The 24065-nt window shown below is 42.7% G+C and overlaps 1 protein-coding gene across 1 annotated transcript in view; it reads right to left on the bottom strand.

Annotated features, from left to right (window-relative positions):
• Positions 1-24065, bottom strand: part of INTS9 (integrator complex subunit 9) — an 82538-nt gene that overhangs the window by 32817 nt on the left and 25656 nt on the right. The window contains exons 2-6 of the mRNA XM_080926121.1: positions 21825-21952; positions 16227-16287; positions 13745-13807; positions 11227-11366; positions 8845-8931 (exon numbers count right to left, since the gene is read on the bottom strand). Coding sequence (XP_080782247.1) covers positions 8845-8931; positions 11227-11366; positions 13745-13807; positions 16227-16287; positions 21825-21952 — 479 coding nt within the window. The remainder of the gene's footprint in view (positions 1-8844; positions 8932-11226; positions 11367-13744; positions 13808-16226; positions 16288-21824; positions 21953-24065) is intronic.

The raw sequence follows: 24065 nt of genomic DNA on the forward strand, positions 1-24065 counted from the left end.
AGCAATCCTAAATGCATCCTATCTGAATCCACCTGCACTAGCAGGTGAGGTTAGAGGTCACTCTAACACAGAGTGAGGACCACAGAAAACACCAGACAAAAGCTCAAGTGAGCACAACCGGAAACTGAGCAGTCCAATGAACTCTGACTTCAGGTCTGGCTTTCTGGATTAGGGTTTTATGTCAAGTCACTTTAGACAGGGCTCCCCACAACACCACTATTGTGTATTCACCACACTGTATAGGCTCCTTCCTGAGCATGGACCATGTGCTTGCTTCTCATGAACAGAATATGAAAAAAAAAAGATGGGATTCTAAGAGAGAAGCACTTCAGGACGCTCAATTTTTCTTGTTCTGTTTTTGCATACTCTGATGAAACCAGCTGCCATGTTATAACAAGTTCAACTGGTGGGCACACGGGGAAAGGACTTGAGGGGGTTAGGAGAGCCTGTGAGTGACCCTTTCCAGCTGGATGGGGGTTACCTGAGGCCTGTTAAGAGATGCAGAAATGGAGAAGCACTGGACAGTGCTGGAGCCATGATGGTGTCACACATCTGAAGCCCCAGCGACTCAGGAAACTAAGGCAGAACTACTTGAGCCCTTGAGTTTGAGACTGGCCTGGGGAATGCGGTAAGAGCCAGTCCCTGACACACAAAGTGCTAGGTCTGTGTTCCACTATAGAGGCCACATTATAAGACCCAGTTACACACAGCTTTTCTCAGGTATCCTTGCGGTCACTTCCCTAAAGCCCAATGTACAGATCAATTACAATCAGACTGCTTTCTATATCTAAGACAGACTTTTATATACTCTAGTTGAAATATTAAGCATTTACTTAACCACATTTATTCTCTTTATCTCTAAATTGAGGGAAAATTTTTTTCCTTCCAAACAACAGCAAATAAATGACACATAGTGAACAAATAAATTTCTTCTTTTTCTTTTTCATCCCTCCTTTTCAAGACAGGGCTTCACTGTTTAGGCCTGGCTGTTCTGGAACTAGATCTGTAGACCAGGCTGGTCTTTAACTCACAGACATCCACCTGTCACTGTTTCCCAAGTGCTGGAATTAAAGGTGTGTGCCACTACCACCCAGCCAAATTAATTTTCCTCAGCTTCCATAGGGGACTGGTTCCAGGAACCCCCAGCACATACCACAATCTGTGACTGCACTTCTATGAACCAGCACAGTGGTACACAGTCATATACAAATTCTCCAACATATATAAACCAGCACAGTGGTATACAGTCATACACTAATTCTCCAACATATATAAACCAGCACAGTGGTATACAGTCATACACTAATTCTCCAACATATATAAACCAGCACAGTGGTACACAGTCATACACTAATTCTCCAACATATATAAACCAGCACAGTGGTATACAGTCACACACAAATTCTCCAACATACTTTATTATTCTTTAAAAAATTAGAGATAAGTTTTGCCATATAACTGACAGTAGACCTGAACTTCAGAGCCCAATAAAGCAATTCTCCTGTCTCAGCAGGGTACACCATCATGATGTACAAGTCTACTATACTTCAGGTAACCTCTGGCTGACTGACCATATGATAGTGTAACGTAAATGCACTGTAGATGGTTTTCCTGTCAGGGAATAATGTTCAGTTCAGAAGTGATAATTCCCTGAATGAATACTTTCTATTAGCAGTTGAATTCATGAGTACCAACTCTCAGACAGACAGACAGACAGACACAGACACAGACACACACACACACACACACACACACACACACACACACACACACACACACATCAGCGCCTACATTCTTTGAGATAGCTTATTCTAGAAACTTATGTACTGTTTGTCTTGTAGATCTCAAAATACCTGTCATTTCTTTATCTAAAAATGTTTAAAAGTTCTTTTCATAAAAGTTTGACAATTACAGTCTCACAAATAATATAGGGTTCTTTTTTTTTAATAGGGTGAAATTTAGTAGTGATTTATTATGACATTCACATTTATTTATTTATTTATTTTTGGCTTTTTTTTTCTTTTTTTTTTTTTTTTACAATGAGCAAAAAGTACATGTAATACAGGGTGTAACTCGGAATTTGTCAATGTGTTCTTGGTATAGGGTTCTTTTTAATTAGCTAGATAAAAGTCTAAAATTAGGGGCCAAATGTACTGTTCTTTGATCTCTTTCTTGTGTACAATGGTTGATTTTCACCAAGCTGGTTATTTTTGTTCACCCCATCACTTGCCCTAGATTGGCTTCTTGCTACATTTGAAGCAATATAGCGTGAGTACAGGGGCCATATGTCTTAAGCTTTGAGGGGCGCTCTTTCACACATGTATCCTAATGCTTGGATCTTAATGTATCCTTGGTACTTGGTAGTTACTCATCAAGTGTGATCCCTAACCACATTCACTCTGGCTTGTACTTTCTTTACTGTCCCTTGACACTGGGTCTCTCTGTCATATACCTATCTCCTAACATCTCCTCGGACTGATCTTTCCCTATAACTCCTATGTGTATGTGAGGTCACACTTACAGCAGGGCACTTACAGACCCACTTAAAGCCATTAGGATTATTAGCTGATTTAGGATAAGTAGGATAAGGAAACCCAGAGGGAACTGGTTCTGTTTCTGGCTTTCTAATTTATCAAAGTCAAAATTTCATAGTCTAAATTTTTCATAAGTACTTCTAAAAGATTTCATCATTTCATTCCTTTCTTATCGCACTTGAGTGCCTAATAAACTTCTTTCCTGGGCCACTGACATTGAGCCAAAGTTCTGCTGCCTCTTCCCGCATCTTAGAAGCACAAGCAGCAACCTAAGACCATGGGTTTCTGTTAAAGAGTTAAGATCTTTAGGCCTATAGGGATTACTTAAAGGCAGACGATGAACACATTGATCGGGTTCTAAGTGTTTGCGGAACAAATGGACAGAATGTAAGAGCAGAACACAAAGAACAGGAGAAGCAGAAACTGTCTGCCCTCGATAAAGACCCTGCACATCAAGGCTGCAGGAATGGTTGGAGGTAGGCTTGAGGCTGTGTACTGAGCCTATCCAAAAACGAAGCCTCAAAACCACACATTTCTCAATATTAACCAGAAGTACTATAATCCTAATTTTTGTTTTAGACCAAATTATTTCTAGAAAGAAAGAACAAAGGCGATGACTATGGCAAAGCAAGATGAGCAAGCACCATTCGAGAGCGTCCAGATGATCTTTGCTTCAACTCTATATCCCTGAAAACAAAACAACTCTTCTTTATAATTTGTTTAAGTGAACTTGCTGGCTAGGACTCACAGAAGAACCACACTAACTCTGAGTCTCAGTAGGAAGTAATAGAAAGATTTTTTTTCATCAATACCCTTGGAATTTGGGTACCATGAACTGGACCCTCAAAGGTTAACTTACTGACTTAAAATGAAACAGTGGGTCTGTGACTCTAAAGTTCATCCATTCTGTAAGGATCGGCCTTAAGAGCCCTTTCCATGGCTAACTTATAAAATTGTAATGTATGTGTACTTAGAGATATTTTTATGCATTTTATGGAAGTAATCATCATGTCTCAAAAGGCAAGTCTGACTAAGTTAAATAGAGGCAAGAGTGGGCTTAGAAACAGTTTCCTTTGACCTCATGCCTTCAACAAGAAAAGGTGGCATCCATGATGAATTACGACTATAAGGCGGGTGTGCTCTGGTTGCTGTAAGTAGATTAGTCACAGTTTAGTTGCTTTGATAAATCACCATGGCCAAAAGCAACTTAAGGAAAAAAAGTTATGTTGGCTTATGGTTGGTTCCAGAGAGTTGGAGGTCAGTGTATAGAGGCATGGCAGCAGAAGCATGAAGCTGAGACCCAGGAAGCAGAGACACTATGCTGGAAGTAGGGAGAGGCTATAAACCTTCAAAGTCGGCCCCCAGAGGTGAGCAGCAAGATCACACCCCCTAAAGATTTTGTCCCACAGTACCTCCTCTAGGGAGGCTGCACCTCCTAAAGGTTCTACAACTTCCCTAACAACCACGGACCAAATGTTCAAATATATGAGCCTTTGAGAGACATTTTTCATTCAAACTACACCACCAAATATGTCTTGCTAAAACAGGCAAAGACTGTTCAAGGTCCACTCAACACGCCTGGTGGTTAGCAATCCCCTCAATTCAACAAATGAGGAAACGGAGCCAAGAGAGATGAATTGATTCAGCTATAAGAAACAAATTCAAATTCTAGTCTGAGTGACCTATAAGCCTACCCTTTTCAAATTCTTCCTATTATATAGTTAGGCCTGATAAATTCCTCAGCAAATAGCCAAGGGATGCCAGAGCAAAAGAGTAACAGCTTTAACATGCACTTAAAAGTCTCCTGCAAGGTGAATCTTCTTCTGTTTTAATTCATTAATGCTTAAGAGATGATTATGACAATATCTTAAGATTTTTATCATTTTTTAAAATGCAGAATCTTACTAGTAGCTCAGCTTGCCCTTGAACTTTTCTCCCGCCTCTGGTCCTTATCTCTCAGCTGTTAGAATCACAAGTGTCCGCCATCATACCTCAAAATGCCTTATAATGACTTGTTAATTATGACCAAGACTCTAATCATATGAAACATTTGTATTAAAAGTACCAGACACCAGAGCAATTTCTTTTATGGAATATTTTGCTTTAAATTTCTTATTAAAAAATCTAAATTTTAAGGTGAATCTGAGAAAATTCTATTGCATGGGTTTTCCTTCCCTTCAAAACTGCATTTTTTTTTTTTTTTTTTTTCTGGAAGAGTAAATTGTAGTGTCAAAATTAAGATGGATGGTTAATGTCTTCTACATAAATTTTAGGGACATGTCAACTAAGGCAAGAAGTCACACAACTGTCAAAAGCAAGAGTAATAGGATTTTTGAATATATATCCTACTAATAAGTCAAATGCTAATTCAAACCAACTTTAAATGATTTAAGAGAATTTGTCAGATTTTTTTTTGACCATGAGCTTGAAAATGTTTAATTTATTGTTTTCTTTACTTGATGGCCTTATTACTAACTCAAGCTACTTAGATGCATTAATTTTAGGCACTTGACCAAATCTATTTTGAGACTCTCTTTGTAGTTTGAAGTAAATCTTCAAGTCCCAAATCTGACTCCCAGTGATTTGCTTGAATCACATAGGACATTATTTTAATGTGTAAGCCAGCACTAAAAAAATGAGCTTAAAAAAATCACTCATAAAGCAACCAGATTTGAGCTTATATTAAAAAAAAAAAAAAAAAAAAAGAAAGAAAGAAAAAGCAAAGCTGAAAGAAAAAAAGGGTAGATCTGTCAGTCTGCAATCCTAAGAGCCAAGACACTCAGTGTCAGTCCACAGCCCTGACAGCCAAGACACACAGTACAGGAATGTGACAACCAGCCCAAGTCTCATCTCATGCCTCCATCCTAGAAAAGTCATGGATCGCATCACCCGGGGACACGCAGTATATGAGAGAAACCTAAGGGAACAAGCGTGCTTTGGAACTAACGCCTTCAGCTGACCAAATGAAGCACTCCTAGCACCTAGCCCACGGTTGAAACTCTAGAGCTCTGATGTCTGATGCCAATTAAATAAGGAACTTTGGGGAAAAGGTTCTACTTCTTTTTCTAAAAAGTATTTCCCCCTGGGGAATAAGAGCATCCCCTCTCTCCTTTGTGCATACACAGATGTGCTTACCACGTGTGGCAGGGTAGACCACAGACTGATTTTGGGAATAATCTCACTGAGCCCGGAGCTTGCTGTTTAGACTAGAATTGCAGGCCCCCAGCTCCTGGGATCTGCCTGTCCCTGTTTCCCTCTCCCCCAGCACTGGGTCACAGATAGACACCGAGTACCTGGTCTTATGGAAGGTGCTGAGGTGAGAAACCATGCTTGAAGGGCAGGTACTTTCCTTTAGGAACCATCAGAAGCCTCAAAGAGTGCTTCCATCTTAATTAATGCCTGTTCTAATATTTGTGCTCAGTTTATTCAGGATAGGAAACAAACAAAATAAAGCTGGGGATTTTGCTTTATCACTTTTACATAATTAACCATCCCCTTTGCCATCAATAACTAAGGTCCATCATGTCTCAAAGATAAATAAAAACCCTGGTCACTGGCTGTCTCCAGCAGCATCCTGTATCTCTGCTCCTCTTCCAAGGTACCTTTTCCTTTCTACCTTTACCCACCAGTGGTGAGATGGGCTGTTTTAACTAACACTTTCTTCTAAAGGAGAGATTAGCAGAGTATCTCATGAATAATGCCCAGGCCCCTGACTTTAGGTTCTCTTTTTTCAAGCTCCATTCACACTCTTCCTAATACATATTGACACTACTCTGGGAGTCAGTTATTTTGTCATGTATTGAAAAGAATGGGTGTCAAGGGGGTGAGGATGCCTCTTTTGTGCTCAAGGTCACAGAAGAGGCAAATTAAGACTCAGAACTTCCTAAGACTTGGCCCAGGACTTGGGAAATCAGGAACACTGACCTTTGAGTACTACTTCTGATGTGCCAAAACTATTTGCAGCCAAGTACAGAAGAACATAAACAAACAAGAGGAAATAAGTAAGGGAGGCCAAAGCATACGTGGTCTTCCACAGGGAAAGAAAATACAGCCCTAGGACGTCTTTAAAGAGGGAGGTTGTCAGGACCCGAGGTCCCGTGTGGTCCAGCATGCTCAAGGCAGAGAGTGGCACAGTAAGGGCTGAGAAAAAGGCAGCTGAGACTGTAGATGCAACATAACAAGGGCAGGAGAATGTGTACCATTTGGGAGTGGTCAGACCAAGGAAGCTGTTCAAGCAGAGGCAGGACAGCTTGGCTATGGCACACCCAGATGATTTGAAGACACCAGCATACTATCCTAACAACCAAGGAGATATCCAGAAGAGCCATGGAAGACAGGAGAAAAGGGGACAGAACACCTACTTCTGTAAGGGGGACTGCAGGACATGCCCTCAAAGACTGACTGAGCAGAGGGTGGCAGTGTGGACTCTGTGCTCGAGTCACCTAAAAAGTCAGAACCTGTCACAACTAGCAGATGACCCTGGGGGAAGTTACCAGCCCTCTGTGTGACACTTCTCTCCTGTAAATGCAATAACACCACAGCTCATCTCATCAAAGTCTTAGCTCCTTCTGTAGGAACACATTAGAACGATGTCTGGCAGAAAAGCAATCCATAGGTTAAATAAGTGTGTACAGGAGCACATAGGAGACGTGTGCTCTGGAACACAAAAGTGCGATAGCCCACGTACACATTTACAGGAGGACTGCAAAATCTAAGACACTGACATTCAGAAGCCCGGATGACTATTATCATCATCATTATCTGGGGACAAGGGGGTGAAGGGCAGGACAACTGGAGAAAGGGGTGGGGTCAGCTTGACCCCCAGGCTGACGGGTGCCCTGTACTGCCAGGGGGAGGTCAGAGTGCTGGGTGGAACCAAGCCTCCATGCTGCCTCCACGGCACTTCTTTACCTTACTTCCCGCAGTCTAGCTCTTGGTCCTTGCACTACACTCTTCCTGACCTCCCAATGTCCACACCCAAGGGCTCTTCTCCATTTTGCTAGTTTCTTCTTCTTTTTACTTGGTCTCTAGCCTGTAGCTCTTATAGAACTTTCATATGCAGTCTAGGCTGACACAGCTTTCAGACTTCCTGCCTCCCATTCCAGAGTGCTGGGATTACAGGCACATGCCACTGCCCACAAGCCTGTTCCTGGCTTCCACTCTCCGCCCTCTTTACTACTGTGCAGCTTCCCTTGTGCTCACCAACCCCTGAGATCCCAACTCAGAAGCTTCTTTGGAACTGCAGTCTTCCTGCGCCTGCTTCCACCCTAGTTCAGACCTTGGTCTCTTTCTGAAACGGCCCCCTGCTGATCTCTTGTCTCCATCTCTGCAGGCCACAGTTCCCTTCTTCAAAACCAAATGTGGTCATGTCCTTCTCCTTATGACCTGCACACACTCAATGTGCAAGCCTCCACCTCACAGGTAGGAGACTGTACAACCTCATTCCAAACTGCCCCTCCCTGCTTCACCACCCTACCCACCCATCAACTGAATTTCTCCATGACAGGAAACCAGATGCCTCTTCAACACAACTGTTATGTGTGCATGCATGTGTGCATATGTGTGGAGACCCAAATCTGATGCCAAGTTTCTCCCTCAATGGCTTTCTCTTTATTGACGAGGCAGGGTGTCTTGCTGAACCCCAAGCTTACCAGTTCAACCCAGTCTAGTCAGCTAGGTCCAGGGAGGCCATTTCTGCCTTTCAGGTGCTGGGATTGCCTGTTCATTCTTATGTGGGTTTTGGGCATTGAAACTCTGATTCTCATGAGTGGGGAACAAAGGCTTGTTCATACAATTATCTCTCCAGCCCCCAGCCTTTATACAAGAGAATCTTTTCTTATAGCTGATTCACATCATCTAAGAAATGCCATCCTCAGATTCTTTAAGCAGCAAGCATTGTTTTCTAATTTTAAAAAATTATCTATTTATTGAGCGTGTGTATGTGTATATGACATGATGTATGGGTCTTTTTTACTATGTGGGTCTTGGGGATCAAATTCGGGTCTACAGGCTTGGTGGCAAGCCCCTTTACCCACAGAGCACGCTTGCCATTCCTAGCTCTTTACTTGCTGAGTGTCAACGACTAACTATGGTGAAGACAGTTCTGGCCATACCTGAGTGATTTGGACCATTAGGTCCAGAGCCTCAATGGAGTCATGTGCTCCCAATGCTCCCAAAGCTCCCAAAGCCTGCATGGGGCCTGTCTGTGTGAATTTAATGAAGCCCATCCACCTTCCACTCTAACAAGGTCTGTGTTGGAGTACAGAGACTTGAGAAGCTCTGAAGCCAACAAGGAGAGGGCTGTTCTCACCGTTGTATATCCTTATTCTTCCACAAGGAGGCAGACTGGGCCTTTGGCACTCTTTCGATGAAATTCACCAGCTCTTCCATGAGAAGCCTGAGTTTAAACAAAGCATAAAGAATATTGAAGAACAATTTGCTGCTAACACTACAGCCAGGAGAGGTAGATTTGACCATTTTTCACTAGCCTGTCTCATGAGACAGATGTTTTAAACTGATGTAAAAAGCCATCACATAGTGTAGGAATCAAAAATGCTCCAGTCAGAGCAGTGGTTCTCAACCTGTGGGTCTCAAACTGTTTGGGGGAGGGGGGTTTGAATGATCCCTTCACAGGGGTCATATAGCAGATGTCCTCTGTATCATTTATTTATATTACAATTCATAACAGTAGCAAAATTAAAGTTATATTAAGTAGCAACAAAAATAATTTTAGGGTTTGGGGGTCACCACAATATGAGGAGCTGAAATAAAGGATTGTAGCATTAGGAAGGTTGAGAACCCCTGGCTTAGAAGGAGACATCAAGAACTCATTTGAAATCTGCCCAAAAGCTCTGCAGTGAGACAGACCTCGCCAATCTGAGGGGAATAGCTGAATGGCCAAGGGAGTCCAAGGAGTACTGCCCTCAGCTGGCTACACAGTGACGGCCCCTGAGAATTAGAGGATAGTCAAATGGCTAGAAGGAGAGTGGGGCCTGGTGGCTCTTCTCTGTCTAACAGCTTGGGAGTTGAGGCAGGAAGGTCTAGACTAGCCTAGGCTACATAGTGAGTTCTAAGCTAACTTGGGTTACAGAATTGAGACCGTCCTCCAAAAAGGTCCATATATCCACCTTCCTATCCACCTAGAAATACATTTTCAGCATCTGAATCCAGTTCACCCTAGTACAGATAACCAGCACAGGCTAATATGCTTTGTGTATCAACACAGAGACAAGAGCAATATACAAATTTATTGGCAACAGAAATCCAAACAAATGCACTTCACATCCATCTTGCCTCCTTAACCAGAGGCCCAGGCTCATGATCCCTAAGTGGCATTTTTCTCAGACTGTGGCACAATGGTTGCAATGCTTTTTATCAACTACACTGCTGCTGTCTTGTTTTTCTATAATGGCAATTTCTGGTCCCTGGAATCCCTTACTGTTTTTGTATAAGCTGCAGGTCATATTTTACACTAAAGGCTCTGTTTCATTTCTAGTCACTAGCTCATCTTGTTGGATATCTGTACGACACTAGAATACAATCTAATGGTTTACAGTACAATCAAACCTGAAAGTTTTACCTTATATTGGTTATTTCAAAGCAATACATTATGTATGGATTTTTTTTCCCCAGTAATAATTTTCTTTACAGATTTTTCCTTTCCTTTCCTTTCCTTTCCTTAGTAACTGATTCTATGGTAATGTGCAGTAGCCACATACACTGTAAAGGGTTGGTTATGGTATGACCTTCTTGGTTGACTGAAGATTGTAAATTTTGTTTTTTAAGATTTTTTAAAAATATTGCTTTTTGTAGGCAGATGACCCAGTGGCTTAGAGCACTTGTTGCTTTTGTAGAGGACCTGGGTTCAGTTCCCAGCACCCACATGGTCATTCACAGCCACCTATAACTCTAGTTCTGGGGATCTAAGACCCTCTTCTGAGCTCCACAGGCTCCAAGCTCAGGAGTGGTGCACAGACATATATGTAGGCAAAACACACATAAGACGAATAATCTAAAAAATGACTTATTTTTAGCATAAAAGTCTATGTGTGCATACCTCCATATGCATGCATGTAAGCATGTGCCTGTGGAGCCAGGAGTGAAATCCCCTGGAACAGGAGTTATAGGAGCTGCAAGCGGCCTATGTGGGGTGCTGGGGACTGAACCTGGGCTTTCTGCAAAAACAGCAAGCATTCTAATTGCCGAGCCATCTCCCCAGGCACAAGACTGTTTACTCTTAAATCCTTAAGAGTGCAGTTTGTCACTGTGGAAGAACAACTTAACTGCTTAATTACTCTTCTTTCTTCCCTTGTTTTCTACAAGTCTCTATTTATAGCCCTCAGTAAATCATGAAAAAAAGGGGAAATTTCCAAAGCAAAGTAATAAAGTTTCTTTTTTTCTTCTTCATTTAAATAAGCAAAGTACATTTCTGCTCTGGATCTTTGTGGCATCTTCCTAAGCCTCTGCTGACCTACTCAGCACCAGTTGCAGAGGAGTTGCCTATGAACACCCCCTTTAGCTAGGCTGAAAGAAAGACCGGGGCACTAGGGGTACCAGTCTCCAGGCATCTCCAGTGAACATTCCTGTGTCTAGAGAGCAGCATACTCATCTCTGTTCCTGGGATAATATTACACATTTCTGGTGTCACACCCAACAGTGGCCACTGAAGGAGCTTGGCATTCACACCTCTCACCTGCCGATCTGCATGGTGGGTTCTGTGGCGTACACTGTGCCTGTGAATCCTGTGTGCTCGGTGATGTAGGGCAGCGCCATCATGCAGTGATAGTTAGAGATGAGAATCACATCGACTGTAGACAGGTCTATTAGCTCGGTCTGAAGAGAAAGGGAGGGGTGATGTGTGTCTGTGCCAGGGCACATAGATCAGCAGGACGGGACAGACTAATGATGCTGTCAGAATGTAGAGTCGTAGTTCTGCTTCCTCAGAGTAATGAGGCCCTTCCCGCAACACCACCCTTCTCTCACTGGATGTGTCCTAAAACCGACAGCCGACAGCAGGACGACATGGCAGCTGTGGGAATGCGCTGGCTCACCAGAGTCACTCTCATCTCATACACTTAACAACCTGATCTTCAAAAGTCAGAGAGAGACAACTAAACATTTTTTTCTTTTGCTTAAGTTTTTGACTTTTCAATGTCTGTTTACTGTATTCCTGAAGGAGGAAACCGGAGAGAGAACTGCAACGACTTCTTAGAATCCAAGGGGGCTTTTTATGCATCCCTCTTTCGATAGCACGTGCACCCTTTCCCTGCGACTTCTCTGCCTTCCCACCCAACAAGCCCTGGCATACTAGTGGGGGGGGGTGGGCTCAAGCACAGACTGTGGGGATATGAGACTAGAAACTGCAGCACACAGCCAGCAACTCTGCGGCAGAGAGGAGTTAACCCCTAACCACCTGCTATGGTGAGGGTGTGTGGAGCTTGACCACAGGAGGGTGTAAGGTAGATGGGCTGTGGAGCTGTGAGTCCTGCTCAGAAGGAACAAAGATATTGATGACATAAGCAAACAATAAGCAGTGTAGATATCCACCTGGGGGATGGGAATTTTCTGGCCGAGTGACTTAGCATACAGATAATTTAATAAGCCTGCCAGTGTCGCCAGCATGTGAGTAAAGGACACAAGTGCCTTATTGCTAGGACAATGGCATCTACATGTAGGGAATTTCCTTAGACAAAATATTCCATCTCAGATGAGATGCAGAGGGGAAACACTCCATTCTGCAGGGGAGCTCATTAAAATTCAGGATGCAAACAATAGAAGGCTTCAGGAAGTCCCTAAAACTGACCCAATTCACTAGGCTCCTCCTTTCCTAAGCTTATAAACAATAAGGATACTACTGAGGATACTTTCAGACTAGCATAGCTGCCTTAAAGAGGCTCAGGCAAGGAGACACTCCTGGACTTGTCCAGCTACCTGCAAACTGTGCAATACACTCCAGGTTTCTATCATTGGTGAGCCACCATCCATGCAGTGGTGGGAATTTGGTAATGTGTCATTGAGTCATTTCTGTATGTGACCCCTCACCCACGTTCCTTCAAGTAAGTCCAGTAAAACTCATTGGTTTATCAAGGTGGACGGTGGTAGCATTCTTAGTTTGGTTTATCACTAAGTCCCTATTTTCGGAGAGTAGATGGTTCTTCATGTCTCTCCAGTGTCGCAGGGCATATGGAAAGAACAAACCTAAAGTCAATATCCCATATCTATCAGCCTTAACACCCCACTGTGCCCCGTGTTTGCAAGACAATGCCCTCATGATGGAGGTGGTTCTACTCTCTGGAGCCACTTTTAAATAAGGAAATTCAGACAGAGTAGTAGAGGGACAGATGCAATGATAGTTAAAGCAACACTGAAGCTCACATGTAAGGACATGAGAGGCAGCCTGAGTGTTCTCTTTAAAACATAACAATCAGCCCACAGACCCTAGTATCAAAGAAACATCTGCTGAGGACAGTCAGAAGAAAAATAAAATCTTAATTCATATACCAAAGATACACGATTACATAAACATTTTCCCCAAATAATGTAATATTTAAACCCCATTCATACATGGATATTCACAAATTTACTTACACACTTTTAGTGGAATAGAAATGGTTTAACCTCTGAAAGTGTTCTGTACAAGTAAGTGGTTCTATACGCCGTGAACAGGGCTGCACACTAACCTGTACTGGATCATCCATGACACAGTGTAGATTTGAAGGAATCAAGATAAAGTAGTTTCATGAGTTTATGATTGGTCTGTTGGGCTCACTGAACTAGAGCTGGTGCCTCTCATGTTTTCTCTAAGGCTTAACAACAGTACCGCTCTTCCTTAAAACTGTGACTTAAGTCAGATTATCTAGATTGAAAAATATAACTTTTGGCTGAAGAGCCTATGTGCATCACAAGCAACCAAAGGTACGCTGGGAAATGTAGGTTTCTTATTGCAAGTTCCTACTCTGGAACAAGTCACAAGGTCCTTAGAGCACTGGTCTACGTGCGCCACATTCTTGCCCATGAAGTGGAAGCTGCAAGAGTCAGTATCATCTCTGAGACACTGAGATAGATGGGGAGCTGTTCCCCATCCCTAAGTGACAGCTGCAGTAACGAGAAGACTGCAGTGAGTGAGGGCGCGGGATTGGGGCACCTCTTCCTTGACTTCCAGTGATGATTACCAGGATGTTTACTTCCAACAAGAATCACTTTCATCTTACCTCTGGTAAGCAGAATTCAGGCACAGAATCCACAAATACATGACCTGAGCACTCTTTCAGCTCCTAAAAGAGATGGAAAGGAAAAGTACTAAGAGATTTAATAGACACAGTACCAAGGAAACTCAATCTCCATACCTAACTGAGAGGGTGGGAGGTTATTTTTAGACAGACTGTTTCCTATTTAGGTTCAGGTTGGCTGGGTGCCTGGCTGAGGATGAAAACGCTGCCTGGCGGCAGATCTGGGTTTGAACACACATTCCCTGAGGCATCTTTAAGAGTTAGGAATAACACATGCTGCGATAATTTGAGATCCAGTGCTTCCTAAGAATTAGTTATCAAGTCAAAGCTCCCTGGGTCCTGATGAACAGCTAAGGGACCAGAAGCTGGGGAGGAGGCCATGGAGCCTGTGTTTATGACAAGAACCTCTGCTGACTCTACTATGGTATCCATAGGTTAGGAGTCCAGGCCTAGGGTGATCACTGAGAGCCTTTTCTTCTACCCACTAAGAGCTGAAGGGAAGAGGCCTAGTAAGGAGCGGGGAGAAGAGTGGGAGCAGGATACAAGCCCCGTCACCACCACAGTGCACGTACGGCCTACTCCACAGAGCATGTACTTACTTGGGGTTATACACCAATCATATTTATTCAAAAGAAAAAGGCAGGCTTATGTGTTAAAACAGGATCGTATACCTCCCTACTGCAGATGCCAGTGCCCACATTTATATAAACACCTCAGTTTGGATTCTCCCAAGGATGGGTTATGAGAAAGGAGCTGTGAACAGAAGCTCAGACAGGGTGCTGTTTTCCTGGTGGTTCTTCCCTGAGTTGGGGGTGGGCAGTAAACAGAAGGCAAGGTGTCTAAAGATGGACATACTAGGAGCCATGTGGCATTAGAGCAGCTGCACTTACTTCTATGCAGTGACTCAGAAGCGTATCGAAGAGTCCTGAGTCCACTGAGAAGAAAGAGGTCTAGAACCTCAATTTGCCAGTTCCCATGTAGGAGTAGCATCAAGAAACATTTCCAGATAAAGCCACACATACAAGAGCACACTGAACTGGAAGGCTGGGGACCCAGGTGGGTCACTAACAGGCTGCAATGGTCCCAGAAAGCCACTGATACTTGTAAACACAAGGTGGAGTTTCTGGATCATCGCTAGCAGAGGTCTTTAACTTTATAGTCAAACCAGGTGGGACCTGACAGTGTCTTTTGCTGTTTCCATAAAGGGAAACACACACCTTTAGTTCCACCAGGTTTTTACAAGTCACCCAACACATTTTTCTACATAGTCATACACATGCATCTAAATTTATCATAATTATAACTACTCTATGTCTTTATTTGAAAAATCTAACTACATTACTATCCTCAGGAATTTATTGGGGTCTTTAAGGCTTCTTCCCCTTGAATGCTGCTTTTGTGAACACCGTGTCACATGAATATTGTTTAAACTGCTGACAGAATGAGCTAATGGGGGGGTGGGGTTGAGGGAGAGAGAGGGATGGAGGGAGAGGGAGAGAGAGGGATGGAGGAAGAGGGAGAGAGAGATGAATAATTCTTAATTACATGGACCCATTAATTAAAAACAAATGAGCAATTATGCTTAAAAGGAGATGACTCTCATCTCCTTCAAGATGAGGCTAAAAGTGATGAGCACTGTGGGCAGTTTCAAACCTTGGCATGACCTTACGAGGGCGCTGTGGTCTTCCTCTTCACAGTGCTATGAGGTCTGCAGGAGGCACATTTGCCATTCTGAGCATTTACAATGTCACTGTCTCTCACTCACCACTCCTCTTTAATGAAACACTCTCACATACAGATGCAAGTCACTTCACTCACGAAGCAATGGTAATGCAATGCTTTTGAGCCCCTCTCAGGGATAATGATTTATAGCCAGCAGGAGACTGAGGTTGAAATCAGGTACGTTCCTGAATGTCACATAATGTTATAGTCAGCTATGAGGACAATCTAGTTTCAAATTATGCACCTGGCCTGGACTTGGGTTTGGGGTGCAGCTATAGGAATTAACTCTGGTAAAGCCCAGTCTTCTTCAGCAGTCCATTATAAGCAGTAACTAACTGCCTTACTCGGACAGATCATGTGAGAAATGATTAAAGTCACTCATTTTTTCCATTTTGAAGTTTAAATGAGGATGAATGATTTAAAGGACCATGGAGAGACAGGGAGAGACTCTGCAGGTTTTAATCTTCTACCTCTGACAAAGTGTTCCTATGTCATAGGTTTGTTTAGTTTTTTAGCATCGGAATCTCATTTAATAAGCTGATCAAGTTCTAATAAGCATCACCTTTGTGACCCTAATTACAACTGTAGACAGTTTTCTCTCTCTGGTGATAGGCCCTGACATCAGTCTCAGGGTTTGGGGGAGAACACATTTGAAAACACACTGAGCCTTGAGTCATCAGCATGGCTGACAGGACGGCTTTCACTGTGTACAGCAGGCTGCAGCTTTTGTCTCAGACATTACCTTGTCCAGAAAAGCATTTCCATCTTTCAGAGACCATCCAGGAAGATTTGACAGCCTGGGGCTGCAAAACAAAAATTGAATTATCCTGAATACATTATAATTTTCAGTGACTTCATGATGACTTTATATTTACCATACAGTTAACAGTTACTGGCAATGGTTCTTACCCAAGTTAAAGAGGACTAACCATGTTGTATTAAGCTTACAAATCCACCTGTGAGCTTGCTGTGGTGTTCCTAGCCTAAAATCCCAACAATTGTGAAGCTGAAGCAAGAGGATATCACATTTGAGGCCAGCTTTGAGTACACAGTAAAAGAAAGTAAAACAGCGGGTATTATGGTATGTCCCTGTGACAGAGGCAGTGACTCAGAGGTCAGCCTAGGCTGTGCAGTCAGATACTATCTCAAACACCCAGGGCTGGGAATAGAATGGTCGGGTGATAGAATGCTTATCTGTCCCATGCATGGTTCCAGGTTAATCCCTGACACTACCAAATCAAAGCAAAGGGTGGCTATGTGGTACAAGAACAGGTCAGAACAGGACCAGGAAGATTAGAGCTTCCAGTCACTAACTATCTTGGCTTTGTAGTGTTTATGTTCCACAGTCATTGTGAGTGGAGGAGGAATGGTTAGCTTCACAGACTCTGTGACTTCTAAGCAAATGAATAAGTGGATTGCACCAGGTCACCTGGAACTCTTTTTACCTCTGATCTCCTTTGCCCAGGAAATTTAGGTTTGTATGGGATTCTATGTATACAGGTACATAAGCTAAGTATATAGGGCTGGAGAAACGGCTCAGAAGTTAGGAGTGAATTCTGCTCTTGAAGACCTAGGTATGGTTCCCAGCACCCACACAGAGTGTCTCAAAACTGCCTGTAACTACATTTCCAGGTTCTTCAATGTCCTCTTCTGACTTCTCAGAGTACCTGCATACACACAGACACATATGTACACTTTAATCTTTAAAGTTAACAGAAACCAAACACTTACTAATAATCATAAAAAAACAATCCTTTGGCATACATATAATCTTACCACCCACTGAAGATCAGAGTAAATCTGCATATTAATAAGATGGGTGTGCTTATTTGATTTTACATACATAAGTCTTGGCTAAATATCTGATTCTATAGGAAGCAGATACCTTCAACATTTTTTTTCAGAGTTGATCAACACTTTGATATGGTAATCATCAATGTTGAAAAATGACACAGTGCATGAATAGATGATTTAACAAATGACAGAAACAGGGCCAGTTCAGAAACTGCTGGACATTCTGTCCTCACTCTAAGCCAGAATTTATCCAACAGTTTATGAAACTCAAGCCAGCAACTCAAACAGCAATGTGAGATTGTAATTGTGTTTATTCTGTGTGTGTGTGTGTATGTGTGTGTGTGTGTGTGTGCGTGCGTGCGTGCATGCATGCTAGGGGTTGCATATGTATCAGGCACTCATGTGGTCAAAGGATAACTTTCAGGAGTGGGCCCTTTCCACACTCGGGTCCTTGATCCAACCCAGGTCTTCATCTTTGCTACAAGTACCTTCATCCTCTGAGCCAGCCTACTTGTTTCTCTGTGTAACAGCCCTGGCTCTTAGAATTCTCTCTGTAGACCAGGCTAGCCTTGAACTCACAGAGATCTGCCTGTCTCTGCCTCCTAAGTGCTGGGACTAACAGCATGCATTACCACTATCCAGCTAGAAATAGCAATTTTTAAAATCAAACATTTAATACAATATAACCCAAAGATACACCCCGATTTACTAACTTCATTAATGTACAGATCTCGTAGTCGCACATAAGTATGGCAGGAAAATATTGTCTTTGTTTTCTAGAATTAAAACCATTATGTTTTATAAGAATGGAAATCCTGTGTCTGGTAAAAGCTTTGCAGTTCATGACATGCACCCGTCTGGGGTGGAGGTGATGCAGGCAGCGTGCAGGGCACAGAACATGATGCCGTGTGCTCGGGACCTGACTGCAGTATAGGCACATAAGGCAGCACCGGGGAGTGCAGGTAGGAATTTCCAATTACAGAAAATGAAGCAACTTTTCCTAAGAGTTATAAAGTGACTTTCTATCCAGGTGAATGGGTTTTTAGATGGTGAGACTAATTTCATGCACATTATAAAGGCTGAATGAAAAAAAAAAAAAAAGAAAAAACCAAATGTATGGGCCAGCAAGAGGGATCTGCAGTAAAAGTGCTCGCAAGCAAACCTGGAACTTGAATTTAACCCAGAGTCCACGGTAGGAGAGAACCGAGTTCTGAAAGCTGTCTGCTAACCTCCATGCATGTGCCGTGTGCATGCCCCGCCACACACACAAAGAAATTAAAAATCAACCGTTCATCTCTGGTAACTGGACTTCACTCTACATACTAGAAATCTGAAAATGTCAGTAATTCAGGAGAAAATATTAGAAAACAATGACAATGAACACATGACACTTAACTATTTTAGGACAATTTCTCTGACACAAAGGATGCTATTCATTTGGTTTTTTATAATCTCTTTTTACAATTTCTTAGTATGATGTGTATATACATCTTTAAATGCAAAGACAACAACAAAAAAGACAAGATGTTTTCACTGAGACCAGCTCTTGGATTCAGACTTAGAGAACATGGTCTAAGGTTGAACTCGAGTTAACCGACAAGCCGACATCTAGCACCAGTCCTAGTACTGACTCCCAGGTCACTCTCTAACAAGCCCGCCCCTGCCCCTGGCACTTCACTTCCTAACCACCACCAATCAGGAGGAAAGCAAAGGTTAACTTTATGATTTGGCTCCCAGCACCAGCCGGGCAACAAAATTCCACAGTAGCCCCCCCACTCCGATGTGAGCCGGGCTGGAAACCCCCTTGTTTGTTTGCTCACCTCTATAAATGCTTTCTTGAAACTGGGCTTGGGGTTTCACCCTCCTGTCCTGCTGCTCCCGAGAAAGCGCTGTGGCCCAAGCTACAACTTGAATAAAGACCCTAGTGCGACTGAACTGGAATCAGCTTCTTGGTGGTCTTTTGGGATTCATGAAACGGACACAACACTGCTTTATTCAGTATTTGTTAGCTGCTCATCACTCTCCTCTGATCAAAGTGTAGACAACAGGAAGGAGGAGCCTGAGCGGTTGGTTCAGTGTGGTAAAGCCCACTCCCTTATATAGTCTTTATGGGTGCCCTGACTGTGGATGGAAACTGTCCCTAGGCATATGACCCACTGAGGTCTGGAGCACAAGGGGCAGGGGAACCATGTGGAGGTCTGGGTGTGGAGAGCTAAGGGAAAGCAGCAGAGAGGGAAGAGCTGAAGGCACATATCAGCAGCGAGACAGACAAAATACTGAGAGGCTTGCATTCTACAGGATGACTCTGGGGAGGATGGAATCCTATGTCTTCTGATAAGAGAATAATAATTCCAACCTAGTTATGAGGAACATCAAATACACCCACATTAAAAAAATCATATAAAATAATTGTATGACTAAAAACGTCAAGGTCACTAAAACAGATAGATTGAGAAACTCTTCCAGATTGAGGGAGACTCAAAACTAGACAACTGAATACAGTGTGTGATCAATACAAGACCCTCGATCACAAACTCCCTATGCTTTTGTTATAAATACTGTATAAGAAAGCTCATGTGGTAAACCGGAGAAATGCAAACGGACACCAGAGGAAGAATCGAGAAGGAAGGTCAGGCTGGTATGGTGATGCTCACCTGTAATCCTAGCCGTGGGGAAGTTGAGGCAGGATTATGGCCTGGAGACGCAGCTCAGTAAGAAGCACTTGCTAGCATGTGCAAGGCCCTGAGCTTAACCCTAAGCATGCCACAGGCTCAGACACCCCATCCTAAATTTGCACTACAGTAGACATACAATAATTTAACAATGACACTTTAGTAATTAAAAGCCTCTGAGCAGGTCAGGCAGCATGAATTCCAAGGAGGAGAGTGATTCATTTATTTTCTGAGCTGCTATACGGCCAAGATTTGGTATAAGTGCTATGGATGCAGTGGAAACAAAACTCATCATCCTTATAAAACAGTTCCAGTAGAGAAGAAAGTTACTATGCAAATATGAAGTAATGTAACAGGAAGAGCTACAAACATGAAGCGGGGTAAGGGGACAGGGAGAGGACAATTTACCTCCTACTTTACCTACTGGCCCAGCACTCAGATCCAGCTCTAGCCTAGCTAGTCTGCCCCAGGAGTCTTTGGAGATTACAGTGGACATGCCTGCCTGGCTTTTATGTGGGTGCAGGAGACATGAATTCCTTACCCTCACACAGGAAGTGCTTTATCCAGAGGAGTCCCCTAAAGAGACTGAGCAGGAAGGACAATGTGAAGCTGGTGCTGTCTGACCAATTCTGGTTTTAGTAATCAAATTCACGAGCCTCCTCTGTAGAAACCTTCATGGGATTTAAAAAGGGTAGCTATCATGGAACATAGGTGCTTTTCATCTCGAGTACAGGCAGCCTCCAGCTGTGCACTACCTTTCTCTGTTGACAGATATCATGCCCTCTGAGGGATGTCAGTGACCCTGGTCCCACATAGGACAGATTTTTAATAGCCACCAAAAGAATGAATATTTTGTTCTGTGTGGAGAAAAATGACAATAGTACCCATCTTTTAAAATAAGTAATCTGCCAGCTAAGTAAACAAGCATCTTCCCCCGTCTTGGATAATACCTGTATTTAAAGTGCCGAGTATCAGCAAATCCCATCAACTTTGGATAAAACATAATCTGAAATTATCTGTGACCCATAGTTCTATGTTACACATATTATTTAAGGAAAAAAAGAATCAGCGGTTGATTATAATTTTCTTAGATAGTTTCTGGTCTGTTGTATGAATAATCACTCTACTTGGTGCTGTCTTCGGGAAGGACTGAGATGAATTCGATAGCTTACTCAGTTTGCTGGTTTTAAGTGCTTCAATTTGTTCCATATTGCTTTTCCATCTCATCTCATATGTGGTTATCTTTTTTTTTCTTGCTGTGAGCATATTTGATTCTAAAAGTCACCTTTCTTACAAATTGCTCTTTCTAAGTAAAACAACATGAGAAACCAGTTTCTTACAATTTTAGTTTAGTGTTAACAATGCTGATTATAGGGACAAGGCAATCTAGGTGACCGACATGGACTGGGGAGGTACACAGATATATGCGTATGTACATGCGCGCACACACAGAGACACACAGACAGACACACAAACACAAACTGACTAATATGAAGACAATGCACAGAAAAGAAACGCCAGCCTTTATTCCGTCAGGTCCCCGAAAGGCAGTTAAATGATCCTAAAATTCAATTCCGGGGCTCATCAGTTAGTCATTTATTAGCTCTTATATGAATTAGGAAGACAGATGAAATATACATGACCTCAGTTACACTGAGCAGTTACAGAAACATTTTGCAGAGGCCCAGAAGAAGTTGGAATAGAGGAGTCAATCAATAAATCAATAGAGCACTTTCTCCCAACACATCCAAAAGAAATTATTTTGATAGAACATTTTTAAGGGGGTAAAAACAGTGTCAGTAATGTTCATAGTAACGAGTCCCGTTTTTCAGGGAACTAAAGCTCATTTTATCTCAGGATGCATCAGCACATACCTTTGAACAAGAGGCAAAGGAAGGAAATTGAGGGTAGAAGTCATGTCCAGTCCGCAGTCCAACATAATAGTGGTGGATTTGAATTTGAGCACATTGCATGGTAAAGTTGGGTGCCCTGACAGGCAATACTGGAAAAACAAACAAAAATAAACCATCAGTTACAGAAACAGCCTAGGAAGTGAAGTAAAAGCAGTCATCTTCTCCTTTAAGTACAGTATGTGACTCACTAGCCTTCTATGTGACCTCACCTTTTCCCATAAGAACACTGTATGAGCTCAGCTAGCCTTCTATGTGATGTCATCTTCTCTAAGGAGGACAGTGTGTGAACTCAGCTAGCCGTCTATGTGACACCATCTTCTCCCTTAAGAACAATGTGAGCTCAGCTAGCTTTGTATGTGACGTCAATGTGTGACTCAGCTAGCCTTCTATGTGATATCATCTTTCCCTATAAGGACAGTGTGTGAACTCAGCTAGCTGTTTTCTATGTGACATCTTCTTCCATAAGAACAGTATGTGAGTTCAGCTAACTTCCTATGTGATGTCATCTCTCCCATAAAGGCAGTGTGTGCACTCAGCTAACCTTCTATGTGACGTCTTTTTATCTTGTTAAGCTCTAAGTACTTGCAAAATAGTCACCAGTCTCAGATCCTAGTTTGGGATAGTTTGCAGTCGTTCAGAGCACATGATTCAGGCATGTACTCATCTGCCTATGGCCTTACAGATCCCTACTATGTACCCAAGTGCTGCTTGCAGATGGGAATAGACAATGAAACTCACTGAGACCTCAAATTATGTTTGAGTTTCTCTACCTTTAAATAGTGGCTTTTCTAAAAAATTGTTGCAGACTACGCATCAGACGGGATTCATGTCTAGAATATATATAGAACTGCAAAAACTAAACATCAAATAACTTAACTGGTCAATGGGCTGATAAGTTTAGCAGAGACCTCTAAAAGAAGAAATACAAGTGACCAATACGTGTTTTTAAAACTGTTCAATGATGTGGACACAGCAGCTTAAATCTAGGAACATGGTCAGGGACAAGGTTGGGGGTCAGCAGAGAAAAGAGGCCTAATAGTACAGAAACAGCTGTGGCCTTATTGCCCTAGGGAATAGGGGGGGGGGTGAGGGAAGAGCAAATCCTCAGTGATTTACTTAAAAGCTTTCTATTGAACCTGCTGTTGCTCAATTACCTATACCTCCATATCCACATCCCAACACCTACAGCCCAGTAATACAACCCCTCATCTGCCTGCTAAGACAACACCCTCTAGATGCCCAAGTGTGGGGATTCTAGGACAGGAAGGCATGCTTTTCTCACACCCTGCTCTTTAGGCTGAATAACACCCTGTACTGATGTCTCTAATGAAGATGACTTAGATATGCCTTCTATATGACAATTTCTCAGTGGCCTTCCAGACATTCTTTTCAACAGCTCACTAAAAACCCAGTGCAAACACTCAAGGACCATTATATATCAAATGAATAAAAATACTGATTACCATGTTAAAACACACACACACACACACACACACACACACACAGAGAGAGAGAGAGAGAGAGAGAGAGAGAGAGAGAGAGAGAGGGAGAGAGAGAGAGAGAGATATCACTTGCTTAAACACACACAAATACATATGTTCTCTCTTTCTACCTCTGTCTCTCTGCCTCACTATCTCTCTCTCATATTCACAAACATACACCACACACACAGACACACACACACACACACACACACACACACACACAGACACACACATTTGGAGATGTGAAACTAGAATCAGCAATTCAAACAAACAAAACAAAACTGTTCAATGTATTTGGCTATTAGGGAAAATCAAACTGAAATGGTTCTGGATTCTGTCACACTCCAGTCATAATGACTCGTTAAGGAGACAAGCTGAGAGTGGCAGTGTCTCCTGCAGTCCCAAGCAATGGAGGCAGAGGCATGAGAAGCAACAGAGATCTGACACCAGGTCGGTTGCTTATTATGACCTAACCTAAAAATAGTAAAATAAAAGCCCAAAGATGTCACAAGTGCTGGTGACAGTGTGAGGAGGCCGTGTAGACTGGCAAAGGCAGAATGCAGAGTTCAAAGCTAAAGAGAACAGCCACCCCCAGGAAACATGGCTGAAGGACCCGAAGCCAAGCATAGGCCGCAGAGATACTCGCACACCTGCTTTATTGCTGCCATATTCACAACAGCTAAACACCTAGAGCCAGTGTGAATTCCCAACAAGAGAT

The sequence above is a fragment of the Micromys minutus genome (genome assembly GCF_963924665.1).
Source record: "Micromys minutus genome assembly, chromosome: 12".
Taxonomy (NCBI): Eukaryota; Metazoa; Chordata; class Mammalia; order Rodentia; family Muridae; genus Micromys; species Micromys minutus.